The 17,778-nt window shown below is 41.0% G+C and overlaps 1 protein-coding gene across 3 annotated transcripts; it reads left to right on the top strand.

Annotated features, from left to right (window-relative positions):
* Positions 1-230: 230 nt before the first annotated feature.
* ttyh3a (tweety family member 3a) lies at positions 231-13,863 on the top strand. Of its 3 annotated transcripts, XM_077735073.1 has the most exons (16): positions 231-519; positions 778-961; positions 2,415-2,584; positions 3,731-3,842; positions 4,666-4,886; positions 5,555-5,650; positions 5,728-5,800; positions 5,873-5,948; positions 6,848-6,903; positions 7,341-7,433; positions 8,129-8,221; positions 8,733-8,866; positions 9,855-10,028; positions 10,327-10,402; positions 10,870-10,971; positions 12,197-13,286. In XM_077735073.1, the coding sequence occupies exons 2-15, from the start codon at positions 836-838 to the stop codon at positions 10,948-10,950; spliced, it is 1,581 nt and encodes a 526-aa protein (XP_077591199.1). In that variant the 5' UTR covers positions 231-519; positions 778-835; the 3' UTR covers positions 10,951-10,971; positions 12,197-13,286. The 3 variants fall into 3 exon arrangements, with proteins under 3 accessions (XP_077591199.1, XP_077591201.1, XP_077591200.1); XM_077735075.1 differs by lacking the exons at positions 10,870-10,971; positions 12,197-13,286 and adding an exon at positions 13,609-13,863; XM_077735074.1 differs by lacking the exon at positions 10,870-10,971 and having other exon boundaries at positions 232-519.
* Positions 13,864-17,778: the final 3,915 nt, after the last annotated feature.

Genomic DNA, 17,778 nt, shown 5'->3' with positions numbered 1-17,778 from the left:
CCACACTGCAATGTTGTAGACGGACACATAGTGGTGCTACGGCGTCGTTTTGAGCTTGGTTGATGGGAGGGCGTACTCGTGTTAGTAAATATATACATTAGGCTAGATGTCTGGTGTCCCTTTAAGTACTGTACCATTTTTCTGTCTAACCAGGTCGCATTGTCTGTCGTAAAACGCCCTTCTGCTCTTATGCAGCCGACTCCGCCCTGAGACATCTAGTCTTAATTAGAATATATCTATGCGCGAGCTCGTGGGGATTTGTCAGCTGGCAAAGTGTCGTCAATAGCCACCGCGTTTGCGTCCGCGGATGCACGGTGACTTCACTCGCTTGTTTGTTGAAGCGAGTCTGTCGTCCTGGAGTTTAAAAACGCAATCGGTGAACCGTGGAAGCAGCTCACGTCGACTAACAAAACAGGATGTAAACAACGGCGACGCAATGACGAAAGGAACAAAGAAACTTGTTGTTAACTAACCAGCTGCTAAACCGGCTAACATTAGCCGATTTAACTAGGACTCTAGGTGAGAGCATCTCATACTTTTTCATCTATACTACATTCATAGATTGTTAAATCGGGAATTTAAACAGTGATGCTAAGTGGTTAACTAGTTTCTATTTGGATCTGAGTTTATTATTAGCATCGTAATTATGCTTGGGATGCTTGTTCTATGGAAGCTGCTATTGTGAGTCAGTTTTCTAAATAAGTGATAGTTGCTTATTTTTAAGTAACAAATTTGAATTAATAATAAGATTTTTTTTCTAATGTAATTTTTTTGTAGTCTTTTCCAGGAGGAACCATTCCCATCCTTGTCGAACTCGAGTACTACAGTTTGGCAAATGGCGGCTGTGGTTATTTACACGCCACCCTGGTGGGTTAACCTCTTGCACCGACTTCCACATTTTAACCTCAAATTCGAGAGAACGAGCAGCGACTTCCAGCCATCGGACCTGACTTACCAACAGGTAAACACATCTTTTATCAAGGTAGACTTTGGAATTTAGTCCTATAACTCCCAGGATTAATGGAATTCCTAAAGTAACTAATGACCCGTTTGTTAGCACCTGTTCTTTCTCCTCACCTTTGGCTTGAGTCGCCATCTGTTAACTTGCTATATCCATACCTTGGCCTATTCCAATCTTGTTACCATCTGGTATATTCTAATCCAAGATAAAGCCGTCTTAGATTTGAGACATGTTACATATCAGTAGTATATACTTTTTAAATAGGCATGCCAACAAAGTATGCTAATGACCTTGTTTTGGGGAACAAAGCCAATGCAATTTTTCATAAAAGCCCTTCATTAAATATTAAGGTTGGGTTCTTTGTCTTGGAAGAACATGGAGAAAGGACACCGAATTGTTTAGAATGACATCATGTAATTACTTTTTTCATCCTTGTTTTCGTCCACACAATTGTGGTCGGAATAAAAATCCTCGATTAGATGATATCCCATTTTGTTATTTTTCCCCCCCTATTTTTCTTTAGAGGTCTGATGATACTTCCCGTTTTTTTACTGAGAAAGAATTTCACATCTCGATTCCAGTCTATCTAAAACAGGAAGAAACTACCCAGCATAGATGCGTCATCGTATTGTCTTTGTAGGCCATCATGAAAATAAGTAACCTCAGAGGTACACTAAAAAGTAGAATGCAAGTTGATTGGGCTCCACAGATCTGCCATTTTGAAGTGGCAGGTGTGTTTTATGTCATGGCATACTCTATTTGTTCAGGCTTTAAGAAAGGGGAAAAAAAAGCAACTTCTGCTTCAGGCCTTGGCACATGACAGTGTTTGCACAATACATCGTAACTACAGACAATTGCCTCACTCCATTTGACTCATCAAATACATCCTGGCAGTCACATGACTCTCCAAAAAAATCTCTGCAGCCCAAAACATAGGTCTTCAAACTATCTTTTTTTGGGTCATGTGACATAAACAATAACGCCCAAACGTCCGGCGACCAAATATCCGGCGACCAAATATCCGGCGACCAAACGTCCGGCGACCAAACGTCCGGCGACCAAACGCCCGGCGACCAAACGTCCGAGCACGAAATTTGTTTTCGTCTGTGCCAGTAAATGTGTTGCATTGCTTTTAACAATAAACAATAACGACCAAACGTCCGGCGACCAAACGTCCGGCGACCAAACGTCCGGCGACCAAACGTCCGGCGACCAAACGTCCGGCGACCAAACGTCCGGCGACCAAACGCCCGGCGACCAAACGTCCGAGCACGAAATTTGTTTTCGTCTGTGCCAGTAAATGTGTTGCATTGCTTTTAACAAAGGGCAAAACATAAAACCAAAAAAAACTTGATTGTCAGCTCTCTCCCAAACGTTTACGTTCAATAGCCCATTACTCTCACATTGTCGATTAATGCCCCCCATTATGTTTCCATTACCCTTTTCCCCGTAGTCCATCCTGTTACTGGGAGGTGTGGCGCTGGCCTGTCTGGCTCTTGACCTCCTCTTCCTCCTCATCTACTCCATTTGGCTTTGCTGCCGCCGCAACAAAAGTCCCGACCGACCTTCGGCCGACTGTTGCTGCACCGCCTGGTGTGTCATCATCGCAACACTCGTATGCAGGTGAGTGCGTTACACAAAACAGCCAAGCATGTCCGGTATTTTCCACATTGTGCCAACACACTGACGTCAGTCTTTTGATGCGGAATTTTAGTTTTGTGGCCATCTGGACTTTTGTTGTCGGCCATTTGTTTCCTGTTTTAAACCATATGCCGATTAGACACTAGAAAACCATGACAGTCGATTCATTGACACAAGAAAAGAGCTTTGGGGTCCTGAGGAGGACACCAACTGCATTATAATCAATTTTTTTACCCCTGTAAATAGAAAACAAGATAGATTATCCATTTCAAAAAGGGCAATTAAAAATGAACTTAACCCACAATGATTAGAAAATGTACGCATATTTTACATTCCTGCACCCTTGCTTTTCTTTGTTTGTTTATTTTAAACTTTGACACAGCTCGTGTCCACCTCTTTCACACCACCGAGCGTGAGAGGAAGAGATTACTGGCCCAGGAAGTAGGGGGGGAAACAATGATGCACTGTTGGCGGAATACCACTCGACTGTTCCAACAGATTGAAGTGGTGTTGGTGTAATCACCCCAATAGGAAACCCAACTATGAGTGTCCCAAAATGCCTAAATTGACATGTAATTTTTTCCTCACCTTTTGGGAATATCATTTTCTCATAAGCACTTAAAGCAAAAATAAATCAAAGTGTACTGTAGACTAAACCTTTTCCCAGTAAGCGAAAAAATTACTTTCCCCATCATGCTAATAGGCTAATAATATTGCTAAGTCAGAAAATCTCCCTAAGACTGACTTAGTGAAGAAACTGTTTGTGTTCAACTTCAGGCTCTGGTACATCACCCGTAAACAAATTAAATTGCAGCCAGACCAAGAAAATCACCTCCCAGTCTTAACGCCAAAACTGCCTCCCCCCCAAGCCGAGGCCTTTTCATTCCAAATACGATGTGATAACCCACCCAGAGCGCCGCTTTCGGGATGAACGTCCAAAGTCCATTCCTCTGTGTATCCATGGTTTTGCGCTTGATGTTTCAGGCGTCTGAACTGACAGGGTTAACGTCGGGTTCAAATTCACACGCCTCCCCTTCACTGGCTCAACACTCTGCTCTTCTCGGTTTGGCTTTTTTTTTTTTAAGCAAGTGCCCCTAAGTGAACTCTTCTCCCTTTGTCTCCACGCAGCGCTGGCATTGCCGTTGGTTTCTATGGGAACGGCGAGACTTGCGACGGAGTGAATCGACTGACGTATTCTCTGCGCCATGCAAACCGCACAATCACTGGTGTGCAAAAACTGGTGGGTTTTGAGTATTACACAAAGCCACCAGGCCTGATTCTCGTTTCGTGACCGGACGTTTGGTCGCCGGTCTTTTGGTTCCTTCTGGTCGCCGGTCAAATGGTGACAGAGAGTTTACTGTTGAAACTAGCTCTCAAAATTATATTCATGAGAGAGTTTAATATCGAAGTACTGATTAATATCTAAATACTGTTTAAAACAGCTCTTAAAATTATATTCATGAGAGAGTTCGATATCTAAATATCTACTGTTTTCAACAGTACTTAGATATTAAATAGTACCTCAATATTAAACTCTCATGAATACTTAGATATTAATTAGTACCTCAATATTAAACTCTCATGAATATAATTTTGAGAGCTGGTTTCAACAGTACTTGGATTTTAAACAATACTTGGATGATAAACAGTACTTGGATATTAAACAGGAATTAAATATTTAAAAAGTACTTGGATATTAAACAGTACTTGCATAGTAAACAGTACTTGGATAGTAAACAGTACTTGGATAGTAAACAGTACTTGGATAGTAAACAGTACTTGGATAGTAAACAGTACTTGGATAGTAAACAGTACTTGGATAGTAAACAGTACTTGGATAGTAAACAGTACTTGGATAGTAAACAGTACTTGGATAGTAAACAGTACTTGGATAGTAAACAGTACTTGGATAGTAAACAGTACTTGGATAGTAAACAGTACTTTGATAGTAAACAGTACTTAGATATTAAACTCTCATGAATATAATTTTGACTCAGTCACCATTTGACCGGCGACCAAATGTCCGAGCACCCTCTCATTTCCATCATCCTGGTCTCCCGCAGGTCACCGACAGCACCTCTTCGCTGAATCGGACGGTAGACGACAACTTGCAGCAACTCGAGGGCCAGTACACCAAGCAGGCAGACTACCTGTCCATCATCCAGAAACTGCAGGGACAGCTGGAGGAGCTGGTCAGACAGATGGTGGACATCCCCTACTGGGACAACAGAAACATCTCCCTGGAGGAGTTGGCTGGCTGGTTCGATCTGTTTGACTGGTACAGGTGAGCCCCTTAACAGAAAAGTGAACCGTGTAATATTTTGTGGTATTATCATATTTTCTCGCATATAAGTCGCACCCTTAAAATTGCCTTAAAATTGTTGAATTTTACAATTTCTCGCGTATAAGCCTCATAATTTTCACCCCCATATTCATGGTTTTAATAGGTTTTAATTTTCTGCATGTCAAGTCTAATTTGTGCGCATATAAGCCGCATTTTTATTTTTATTTTTTTTTGCGAAAAATACAGCGTGTATGCGAGAAAATACGGTAGTTTTCAAAGATTGGTTATTTCAAACCACAATCAATGGTTGAATGGAATTAACTTTAGTCATGTGGGTGGCGGGGAGGTTTTATGGCGGTTGCGGTAATAAGCCCAGATGCTATCTCCTTTTCCCCTGCCGCCTTCCATGTCTGTTCATCTCATTTCCCCATTCGCCTCAAGTGTTATCAGCCTTTTAACAACGAGGAAAAAGGACAAAGGAAGGCACAGATGATGCTAAATCAAATTGCCGTGATCCTTGACCTGACTTCTGCTTGTTCTATTTACTAACAACAGTGTGTGTGGACTAAAACGAGGGTTTACTAGGACAATTCAATTGTGTACAACATGACATCTGATTGTTTAAAGAGATGGTAGTTAAAGTTCCTCTTATTCTTTTGTCCTGGCAGGTGGCTGGGCTATCTCGGGTTGCTAATATTCGACGTCCTTATTTGTCTGCTGGTACTGCTTGGTCTCATTCGAAATTCAAAGGGGACACTCATTGGGTAAGTCACAGAAAACGCCATTTTTAGATTTTTTTAAGCGGTTAATCTTATTTTATTTTCCTCTTTTTATACTTTAGAGTTTGCTTGTTTGGTGTTGTGGCGCTAGTCCTCAGTTGGGCCTCCTTGGGACTGGAACTGGCTCTATCTGTGGTCAGTTTTTTTACTCAATTCAATAATAAATCGTCTTTTCACTGTCAATTCTAACCATTTAACCCACTTTAGACCTCCAGTGATTTCTGCGCCGCTCCAGACACGTATATCACCCAAGTGACCCGCCAATACAAAGTCGTCAATCAAGGTATTCATCACTCACTCACCCAATGAGTTAGCTTGTCCTTTTTTTGTTCTCACCGTGACCCGCTAAATACTTACAAAGGGGGGACACTCACGGGACTGAATAGTCAAGTCTCGGCCCCCTCAATGCTGTGATTGTGAACAAGCATTGTTCTAAAGAAGAGTCCTTGTTTAACACTCATAAAAAGACTCTAAAAGGAGCTGCCATTTTAGGCTGAATAGAAGCTACTAAAGATCCTTTTTGTAAGTACTTAAATACTTGTAAAAAGCTGATTTTTATAGCGAGTGTGGAAAGGAATGATGTGAGGAGTTGAGGAAGGGACTATAAGTAGATAAAGATAATAACATAATAACATTTTCACAATTTTGTGCTTCAATTGTCAAGAAATTGGTTCTTGTTGTCATATTTTGGATGTTTTTACCACTTACAATGCAAATGGCTAATATATTTTTCCCTTTAGCATTACTCCTACCATTCAAATGTGTCTGTTAACAAACTCATAATCCATATGAGTAATACCCAAGCCTCTTCATGACTGTGGGTGGTTCTGTTATAAAACAGGCACAGGATTATCTTGTTAGAAGAGCTTCAAAGACAAAACATGAGATATAAACCATGCAATGAATGGGAAATAGACATTTTTTAAACTAACAATACGTTCTGTATTTGATACAAATTGATGTTTTTAGGACTCAATCTAGCATACTAAAGGAAATGTGTTGTTCTTGCTGTGTTTAGACAGACAAGCTCAATATCGTTTTGAAATTTGACGAGTCAGGACATGAAATTTAAGAGGACAGTCACTGTCTGAAAAAACACAGACTACTGTTGTGTCAATGGAAAAGTTTTAGTGTCCAAAACATATTCATAATCTGTTTAATCTGTCTATTTTTAACCCATAGAAATCCTCAGTTACTACATTGGTTGCAGTTTGGAGCAAACCAACCCCTTCCAGCAGGTTTGTTGCCTTCTACAAATACGTTTTCTTTTTAAGATTCTCTAGAAACCATGTTTTTCTGCAACTGTATTTAAATGTGGCTTAAAAAAATGCATTTTTCTGCACAATGTGGGAATTTGGTGGGCACAACAGATCGCTCCCAGTGTCTCAAGACTTGATGCATACCAGTACAATAATCCCATTTTGCATCATTTACCAAGTCTTGCTCCACTGGGCTTTTGCCGGAAAGATGAATGTAAAATGGAAGCAGCTCTCTGCAACAAATCTATAATTTGACTGCATGAATAAATGAAATGCTTTTGAGTGCCCAGTTGCATCTATTGTTAAGACATTTTATAGTGTGCATTGATAAACTGTCACCATGACTACAAATGGAAGCAGTGAATGATATTTATACTATAAATATCAAAGTCTAGCTACTAATGGTCCCTTTTCAGAAGCTTTCCGGGAGCTATAAGGCGCTAGTGGAGATGCAGGATGACGTTTTGGAACTTCTTCGATCGGCCACTGGGGAATTCAAACAAACTCGGGTAAGTTTCCGATTTCGGACTGGTTCAATTGTTTGAATTTGTGATGACGGGGCGCTAGCTGACTGTGTCACCTGGTGGCCTCACATTATGTCTGTTGATCTGCATTAGCCTTTCCCTCAATACAAAGTTGAGTTTTTGTCCCCACTATGTGTCGACGGGTACAACAAAGTGGAGCTCATTTCACTCTGCAGATGTGCTGAGCTTTTGGAAGTGTTTGTTAGAGGCAAACGGACATATTTAATTCCTCAACGGTCAAATTTAAATACCGTTTCGGCTTGGGTGTTTTTGAGTTTTTAGCTATCGTGTGTTAAAATGATTATTTACTTAAGCATTTAAAGTATACATTAGTCCAAAACTTTATTTTTCCAGATTTGAGTGCTGTATGATGGCATTAACTCAACTTGTCTAAAATGTAGCACAAATTTGTAACCCTATCCCTATCACACAAATAACCAAGACATTATTTAAACATTAGCCTAGCTTAATGCTAACACAAATACCACAGTTCTATAGTCTAAATTGTAGAATTTAGCTGGTGATCCGCTTGTAAACAAAATATTTTTGGTTACAAAATATAACCATACTTCATATATTCTTTATCCTCTGCGAGGAATACTGATTTGAGAAGCATTTGTTTTATTTTCTCATCGCCTAAGTCCATTTCTCCATATTTTATTGTGCTCCTTCATTTTCAGGGAAGTCTGGAGAAGATCCAAGAGATCCTAAACACCACCGAAATCAGCCTTCATCAGCTCACCGCCTTAGTGGACTGCCGCAGCCTGCACATGGTGAGCGAGCCACTCCGCTGAGATTCGCAGACATGCGTGGGAAGTAGTGGGGGGCTCTTACTCGTAGGAAGCTGATGCGTTGCGACATCAGTGCGGGCCGGCTAGCTAAAGTTATATAAAGCCACCTTTCTTCCACGCTTGCCCAGCTGACTCGGCTTGTCTTCACCAATAACGCTCCTCACACTGGCTTTCCTGTCCGAGGGACGAGGACTTTGCGTCCGGAATCTGAGGGCTCACGTGGAGCCTCGCCTTCTCCCTCCGGCGTTAACAACCCCCCCCCCCCCCCCTTTCTACAGCTAGACCAAACCATGCATACAGGATGCGGTGGGGCTTTTCGGATGTTTGTGGGAAAATGCGTCGCTTCCTGCGTGTTCCTGCTCGCCAACTTTGAGCCCAACGCTTTGACCTAGTTTCTGGGATATATTAACTTTGGCCAGCATATCATTTGATGATGGTGATAGTCTTGATTACGATTTTTGGTGAAAGCGTTTTTTTGCTCTTGTCTTTGCAGGATTACATACAGGGCATCACTGGACTGTGCTATGACGGACTTGAAGGCGTCATCTACTTGGTGTTCTTCTCCTTCGTGACCGCCCTAATGTTCAGCTCCATCATTTGCGGCGTGCCTCACACTTGGCGGAAACGGTAAAGTTGCTTCCAATGACATCTTTAAAACAGTGGCCGGACGTTTGGTCGCCCGGGACGTTTGGTCGCCCGGGACGTTTGGCCGCCCGGGACGTTTGGTCGCCCGGTCAAATGTACTTAGATATTAAACTCTCTCTCTCTTAGATATTAAAAACTCTCATGAATATAATTTTGAGAGCTGGCTTCAACAGTAAACTCTGTCACCATTTGACCGGCGACCAAAAGGGACCAAAAGATAGGCGACCTTCTAAAACTGGCAAAATGGCGTAAAAGCTTTCAAGTGGAGGTTTTACGACCACACGCTTTTGTCCCATGTGCAGTTGGAAATGATTTATGAGGACAATCCCATTAATTAATCATGGCCTATTCCTAGGTCTCGTTTTGGCTGAGATACAGTAAACAAAAGAGAAGGATGAATATGGATCATTTTCACTTCAAACAGTCCCAAATTCTGCAGCTGCCTTTTTCAAGCCGTCGGCCTAAATCTGTCGTAGACATTGCCAGAGTTTGTCGTCTCCCACGGCAGAGAGTAGGAGGGACTCTTCATGTCCTGGTCCTACCAGCCTTGTTACACTTCACCGGAAAAAGCTCAGCTGTCCACCAGTCATATAATTAGCAGACCCCTCTGAAGTAATGGACGGTTGAGGGGGTGTCACCATTTTCTATCCCAGCTGGTTTGGTTTTTCCCAATTGTCCCTCTTAACCTTGTTTGATTTGAAATATAGATATATTTTTTTATCAATTATCTAAACACGGGTGTCCAAACAATGGCTTGCGGCCCATCTGCGGCCCAACATTTATCGGCCCGCATTAAAATATAATGAATAAGCAAACTTAAAACATTCTCTTGACACCACCGAAGTCAACCATTTGCAAATGTGTAAGAACCATCCATCACAACACATCTAACCACATTGAGCTCTCATTTTCTTAAAGGATACAACGTCTCCCCCTGGCGGCGATTTACAACATCTGTGTAATTTTGCAGGGTGGACGAGGACGTCGACGACAGTTCACTGGGTGGCGGCGGGAGGCAAAACCACGACAACTTATACAGAGTCCACATGCCCAGCCTCTACAGTTGTGGCAGCAGCTACGGCAGCGAAACGTCCATCCCCGCCGCCGCCCACACCGTCAGCAACGCCCCAGTAACCGAATACATGTACGTAATCCCTTTATTTCGGTCTCGATAGTCGTAACGGGCCACTAGACATGGCTCTGTAGGGCTGGATTTGGACCTTTTGGCCAAAAACACCTGTATTTTTCAAGTTTATGATGGATTTCAAGCCCATGTGCTGAGAAATCCAATACTTTGATGAATGCCGGGTTCTTTTCTTGGAATTTTCTCTGCTAATCTTCCAAGTTGAAGTGCTGCAAATGTGGCATTTAAGTCTTTGCTTTCCATTGATGTTAGACAAAATAGAGTGGATCTAAAAATAAAGCTTTTTTTCATCCCACAGGGCTCAAAATGCCAACTTCCCAAACTCCCGCTGTGAAAATACACCACTGATTGGACGGGAATCTCCGCCACCTTCGGTAAGTGACGACTAAGTTACAAGTTTCTACTAAACGTTATTATTTAGCTCGAGGTACTAACAAAATAGAAATGTAGCAGAACAGGAGATAAACTATAACAAACAAAGTATTTTCAGATTTTTAAAAAAATTAATTACTCTTTAAAAGGTTTTTTTTAAAGAATTGAAGCAAATATTCAATTATTTCCTATTTTTTTATGGAAAAAAACCCAAAGTGCTATGTAGTTTCCCCTATCAACAAAACATATAAACAGTTTTCAGTTTTCCCTTTTTTTAAATAGAAAGAAAATATTTACTTAAAAAAAAAGTTTTCAGGTCCCTTAACTTCCATTCCAAAAGCTCTCAAATCTTGGCCAACTCTCCCCTGGATTTTGTCAGTCTGACCTGGACAACACTTTTCTTGTTTCTCCACTTTTCTTGTGGTCTTTTTTCTTCTTCCCCCCCCCCTCCCTTGGCCAATCCGTCCAGTTGTATTTGACCCCCGCCCACACTAACAGTGGCCACAGCTGGCAGCTAAAGCCTTCGGACAGCTCCAGATCCTTTTGGTAACCTCGTCTGCTATGCTAACAGGTACATAACATGTCCAAGCAATCCTGACCCACCCACCCAGTGACAACCCCCCCTTTGCCCCACCTAAAACCTAACTCTATACCAATCTCCCACCTGATGTTTGTTGCCTGTGGCCCTTGTCCCAAAGGCTGCATGTTTCCTTTTTGAACACAACAACTTAAAAAAAACACCCTGTATGCTCTTTTTAAGCCACACTCCAAGAATGTAATTGCTAATTATGTTAGCATACAACAAACAACAATTTGAGGAAAATATTTACTTGTGTTTTGTTAAATAAAAAGCATTTTGTATTGTGACTAAATGTATTTAAAAACATGTAAAAATAGTATTTAACTTGAACATGAGCTACAACAATAGACGTTGAATTAATAAGGTTTTTACATGTTAATTAAATGATAGAATCTTGTCAAAGATGACTGGTCTTTGACAAGATGTATTGACCATCCAGCAGGTGAGTGCAAAGTCTTGTCATACGTTTACTATAAAATCATACAGATATTTTGGTGCTCGGACATTTGGTCGCCGGTCAAATGGTGACATAGTTTACGTTTGAAGCCAGCTCTCCAAATTATATTCATGAGAGTTTAATATCTAAGAGAGAGAGTTTAATATCTAAGTACAATTGACCAGCGACCAAAAAGGACCAAAAGACTGGGGACCAAACGTCCGGGGACCAAACGTCTGCCGACCAAATGTCTGGGGACCAAGCCTCTGGGCGACCAAGCGTCTGGGCGACCAAGCGTCCCGGGCGACCAAACGTCCCGGGCGACCAAACGTCCCGGGCGACCAAACGTCCCGGGCGACCAAACGTCCCGGGCGACCAAACGTCCCGGGCGACCAAACGTCCCGGGCGACCAAACGTCCCGGGCGACCAAACGTCCCGGGCGACCAAACGTCCCGGGCGACCAAACGTCCCGGGCGACCAAACATCCAGTCACAATTATTTTGCATGTCATGAATGGATGAAGAAAGCCTTTAATTTGGGTCAGAGATGGAGAATCACTACCCCCAATGCACATTTATTTCAAATATAAGTTGAGCAATTTGCAGCCATGTCAGCTGGTGCATGTGCAACCTATATATACACCCACCCTGGCTTTCCCTCTTTCCCCCAGCCATCAAGAAATGTTGTGCTCCATTTTAAATATCCAGCAATCATTCAAAACCTTCATTTTCTCTCTTGATGTGAGCGTTGACCTTTTTCCCATCTACTTGTCGTACGCAGTACACCTCCAGCATGCGAGCAAAGTATCTCGCTAACGGCCGACCAGAGCCCGACAACAACACTCCCCCGTCAAACTAGCCGCGACTGGGCAACCCCCCCTCCCCAAAATGGCCGCCGCAGCTTTAAAAGTCACTCCGCCTTTTTGTTTTCGTCGTTGATTCTTTAAGCCCTCACCTTTCAATCATTTTCTTGGTCAAATATGGATTCTTTTCATGAGAAAATGGAGGATTTTTCCTTTCTTTTTAACTAAAACGAAGACTTTTTTTCAGAGCATTGCCTCAATCCAAATGGCATTGACTGACGGACTATATTTTGTTCAAAGTCTTTTGATTATTTTGTCTTAAATCTGGTGTTAGGGACCAGTTGTCCTACAAAAAAAGTGTGTCTTACCAGCCTAGAATAAAACATTCCCTAAAAAAGTACTCTGGCACCCCTAGAGGTTTAAGCTGTGAACTGAAACTGGACATTTTTTGATGACATCCAAAAATATATCTGTCGAAGGGTGCCGTATCCAATTCAGTCGTTTACAGTTAATGTGAAATGTGCATTTTATTTTAATTTTTTTTTCATTTTTTAGTTTTTTTCCCCTCAAAATTTGCAATGCGACGTCTCACAAATGTGTTTTAGCATTTTTTTTTTAGAAAATAGTCGGAAGGTGACAAGTTTACACCCATTTTAAGGATTTTCCAGGCGGTGCCATTTTAAACTTTTTCAATGTCTTAAATTGTTCTTGTTGTTTTTTTAAACATTTTTTTGTGCTCTGTACACTGATCAGTTTTTTAGGTTGTTTGCTCTCCTTGTGTAAAATTGTTGAATGCTGAATATTTACTGTAATAGTTCAAATACTTTTTAAAAATCCTTACTTTTACATTTGATTTATTTTCAGGTTTTTTTTTTTGACTGAAGCAAAAAATGTTGCTTCACTCAAGTGACTGGTAGCTATTTTACTTTTTAGTAACGTTTATCTTTTGGGCTTAATTTTTTATTTATTTTTTTAACAAAATCCTTAAAGATGAACATGGGGGAAAACAAGGACTTGTTTATATTGAGCTTGACTGCCGTGTTTAAATAAACCCGCTTTCACTGTAAATACACTCCCTTTCTCCAAAATGTAACTCCATTATCATACAACAGGTGGCAGCAAAACACTACTGTTTTATCTTCGACATTTAGGGTGGAAAATTACTGTTGCTGTGCACAATTCTGCCAGAGGTAGGTGCTGTTTGACTTAAGAAACTTTTCAAACGTCCATCCCAACTTTGTCAATAGATTTTAGGAGCCAAAATGAACTAATTTCAATCTTTTAATGTGAATAGCTCTCATGTGAAAGGCTCTAATTTATTTATTAAACTCTAGTAACGCCCCACCCCCAAAAGTGATGATTCCATAGCCCATTCCTTTCTTTGCTTCAGGGTCCTGCACAATGTTCGTCTAATTTTTCGTTGGTCTGGGCAGAAAGACAACCTCCCTGAAGGCACTGAGTATCAATGTGAGTGACATCATCATTCCTCGCCAATATCACAACTACCTCAAGCAGGTGCATGTCAATGTTCCCTCTTAATTTTTCATGTAAAACATTCTGTAAAACACAAAAAAACATAAGAGTGGACAGAGTTACTGCCACTGGCTGCTGTGTAAACAGCGCCATCATGGGGTAAGGAGTAAAAAAAAAAGTTTGGATTTTATTTACTACACGCCATATGATTGCTGCTGCGCACAGAAGACAAGAATATTGCATCTGAATAGCTCCATAAATGATTAGTCTAAATGTTTCATGTTCTTTTTTTGAACAAAGGATCTCCATTCCTAGCATGTGTGTTTATGTACAAAGGGGGACTTTTAAGGGGGGTGTTTAGGGTTAGATGACATCATCTCCCCTGCTGTTGATTGTTCTGCTTGTGCCAAAACAAGGCTGTAAACAAACAAAGCGCTGATGAGGGGGAGTGAAATGGCGGTCATTATCAGTGAAGTCGAGATGCAAATGAAATTTCACACGCTCTTTCCCCGTGGTGAAAATTAAATTAGCTCGCCTGTTGCCGGACCAGAGGAATGCATTACTAAAGCTTGACAGGCCGAGAGCTGAATGGCTGGCTTGGAAGGTCGCTTAGTGTAGTAGCAGACGCCAGAAGCCTTCTTGTCCCAAGTGCCCTCAGAAAACCCACCCCCTCTCCCTAGACACCCCTCCCAATTCCGGACACTTCCCGGGTCTATTCAGGGTCCAATACCGCCAGCTGCTGGGGTGCACAGAGCTCCCTGTGATAGTACATTGGGCAGCTGCGGTATTAAAAGAATTGAGAAGCACACAAGGACATGTCTATTTCTATTCAGTGTTGGACTTTGTTTTCCCGCTTCTGGAGGGTAACGGCACCCCCCGTTTTGGCACATGTCAAAGTTATGGTCATGGAGGTTTTTGGGGGTAGTGCTGAGGTTCTTGTTTTTTTTACCAGGGAGATTGTATAAGGGAAATTGCATAGGGAAATTGTATAGGGGGAATTGTATAGGGAATTTGCAATGTATTTATGATAACTAAAACCTGTTTGGTAAAAAAATCAAGCTCAATTTACTAACTACACTATCTAGTGTTGATGCTGTGGATTGCAACAAAATGTTGGTTAAACTCAAGCATCTTGTGCGGGACATATTCAACAATGTTTGCATAATTTGCTGCTTCTTATAGATCAACCTTTTTGACAAAGAGAGCTACAAAAATCATATTTTCCAATGTTATTCTTTGTGAGCCATACAACGAATTTAGAAGTCAAAATCCATACTTGTAAATGAGAGCCTTATCAATTTTTTTTTGTAATTTCACTACTTTTAAAGTGGAAAAAAATAATATTTTTTAAAATAATCTTATGCTGTTGCTAATCAATGATGATGCATTCCAGAAGACTGCAAAAAAATGAAGATTAATGCAGTTCTAGATGTAATATCTCAGTTCTGTTATCAGCAGTTTCCATATTTTAGCTCACAGATTAGCAAAGAGCCAAATGCACTCATCCAAAGAACCACATGTGGCTCCTGAGCCCTAGGTTCCCTACCCCTGTTTTATAGATAGTCCGCAGTCCAAATCCATTGGATGCTTTTGGCTGCCATTCAGTTCATTTATATAATAATTTTAATTTTTTTCCTTTGTCTAATATTCTTTTGGCATATGTCCAACATAAAGCATTCCCCTAAAAACATTTAGCCATTATAATAGGATTTTCCTGGATCAGTTTTATTAGTTTTATTATTGCAAGAAGGCAAAATGACTTTGTGGTTGAAAACAGTTTATTTTTAGAGCCAATGAGTTCATCACTTCATACTTCGAGGTCCCACTTGGTATCTTTGTGTCTTGTAGAGAGTGCGGGGTCTGTTCTCAAGGAGGCAGCTGCGTCCTGGATGGCTTTTTCGGAAAGGGGGTTGGGTATGGGGGTCCGGGGGTATAGCCTGCTCAATGGCAGTGTGTGTGTGTGTGTGTGTATATATGTTTGTGTGTGTGTCACGTTATTCACAGCTCACCTCCTCCTTTATACGCCTCCTCGGACACACCAGTCCAAAGGAACAAGTTTCCTAAGAAGGATTTATGGTGTTGCCCACTTAGCCCTAGGATAGACTAACCCTCATTTAACTCCTATTCTTGTAGAACGCCGACTTTAATCATGGCGTCTGTGCCTGTACAGTTGGCGTTGGAATGGAGAGACTTTAATGGAAATAATAATTATATTGATGTTGAATAGCCAAATGGATTTTGCCCTTTGGGGAGTTTAGTTAGCTTCATGCTAACGAATGACATAAAGCACCAAAGCTAATGACAACATTTACATTTTGTTTATTATTTTCTTTTAGCAATTTATATTTATATCTAAAAACAAAAGGTGGAGCAACATGTGTAGTTTTAAGGGTGTTCTTTGTGAATATTCCGAAAAAAAATCAATTTCGCCCCTAATGAGGACAGTGTTTTTTTTTGCTAATAAAGGCACTGTTCAATTGCTAAGGCGATACAATTGTATTAAAATGATCTGATGATCTAATAGTGACCAAAATCTGCAGATAAAAAGCATCAATGCAACCACCAAAACTTGAGTTTAACTTGAAGAAAACTCTCATTGGCGAAGTGTGTCCTCCAAAGTTCAAGTCCCAAAAGTGACACGTGATAGCGGGATTAGTCCGCACGTCGAGAGGGATCAAGACCTCCGCCAGTTGCTGAAACGTGTCTTGACGAGGCCCCCTACACGGGTCCAATCCCGCTCCATAAGAAGAAAAACTCAAGGCAAGGTATGAGTGGTCGCCATCCACAAATTACTCATTTAAAAAAACTGACTAACTTCTCAATTTCTCACAGATCCTTCAACGTCAAGACGCCATCTTTGGTGAGTAACCCTTTACATTTAAAACTTTATACTTTACAAAACACACCCCAAAACGTCCACTCTTCCCAGCTGCAAAATAGATAATATCCTCCCTTTTGAGTCGCCCAATTAGCACAACACAAACACCACAAATCATAATGGTCGTTTGGGGAATGCGAATAATGCGGGAGTCTCTTTGTCTTGTCTCCCAGACATCCATCACTTTTGGCCTTCCCGTATGATGTGGCGTTCTCCCCAGACAACGACCATAACCCTTTTTAAGTGGCGACTAAAAACGCTTTTATCCCCCGTCAGAGTCGTGCGCCAAAACCACCCACACACCCACCCGCACTGAACCCTTCGACAACCCTTAAATGCACCACTAAAAACAGTTTGATCTCTCCAAATCCCGGAAATGGGTTATTCCCATCCTCCAGCGTTTCCTCCAGACTCCAGTTCATGAACTGAAGACTATTTGTACAATAATCCAGCCCCCCAAACAACCCCCCCATTCCCCCAGCCGGCATTCTTCCCACACGACCGACCGTCACATCAGTGGAGCCGGCGGTTATTACGCGTAATTGCTATTCGTTGGTGGTAGACCATAGTTTGCTGTTGCAAGTATGCGTGTTCCCATGCTCGCCACTCGGGAACAAGGAGACCGCGGCGTGCACCACACAAGGGGGTGCTTCAAGGGGGCCCGGGGTTAAGATCAGACCACCCAAACCTACTACTGTTTTATCTCTGAGATATACTCTCGATAATGTACTTGTATAAGAAAAAGTAGAGGACAGTGGTACTTTGAGATACGAGCTTAATGCGTTCCGGGATTGAACTTGTAACATAACATATAACATAACATATAACAATATGACATAACATAACAACATAACATAACATTTAACATTGCATAACATAACATAAAATATAACACATAACATATAACACATAACATATAGCATAACATATAGCATAACATATAACATATAATATAACATATAACTTAACATATAACATAACATATAACATAACATATAACATAACATATAACATAACATATAACATAACATATAACATAACATATAACATAACATATAACATAACATATAACATAACATATAACATAACATATAACATAACATATAACATAACATATAACATAACATATAACATAACATATAACATAACATATAACATAACATATAACATAACATATAACATAACATATAACATAACATATAACATAAC

The sequence above is a fragment of the Stigmatopora nigra genome, chromosome 15 (assembly GCF_051989575.1).
Source record: "Stigmatopora nigra isolate UIUO_SnigA chromosome 15, RoL_Snig_1.1, whole genome shotgun sequence".
NCBI classification, from domain to species: domain Eukaryota; kingdom Metazoa; phylum Chordata; class Actinopteri; order Syngnathiformes; family Syngnathidae; genus Stigmatopora; species Stigmatopora nigra.
Note: the sequence above shows the minus strand (reverse complement) of the source record. Positions and strands in the feature narration are given on the sequence as shown.

Excerpts from the sequence above, each read along its gene's own strand:
- ttyh3a (XM_077735073.1), top strand. The coding sequence starts at position 836 with ATGGCGGCTGTGGTTATTTACACGCCACCCTGGTGGGTTAACCTCTTG. Across the intron at positions 8,867-9,854 it reads CCTCACACTTGGCGGAAACG|GGTGGACGAGGACGTCGACG; the intron begins GTAAAGTTGCTT and ends GTAATTTTGCAG. Across the intron at positions 10,029-10,326 it reads GCCCCAGTAACCGAATACAT|GGCTCAAAATGCCAACTTCC; the intron begins GTACGTAATCCC and ends TTCATCCCACAG.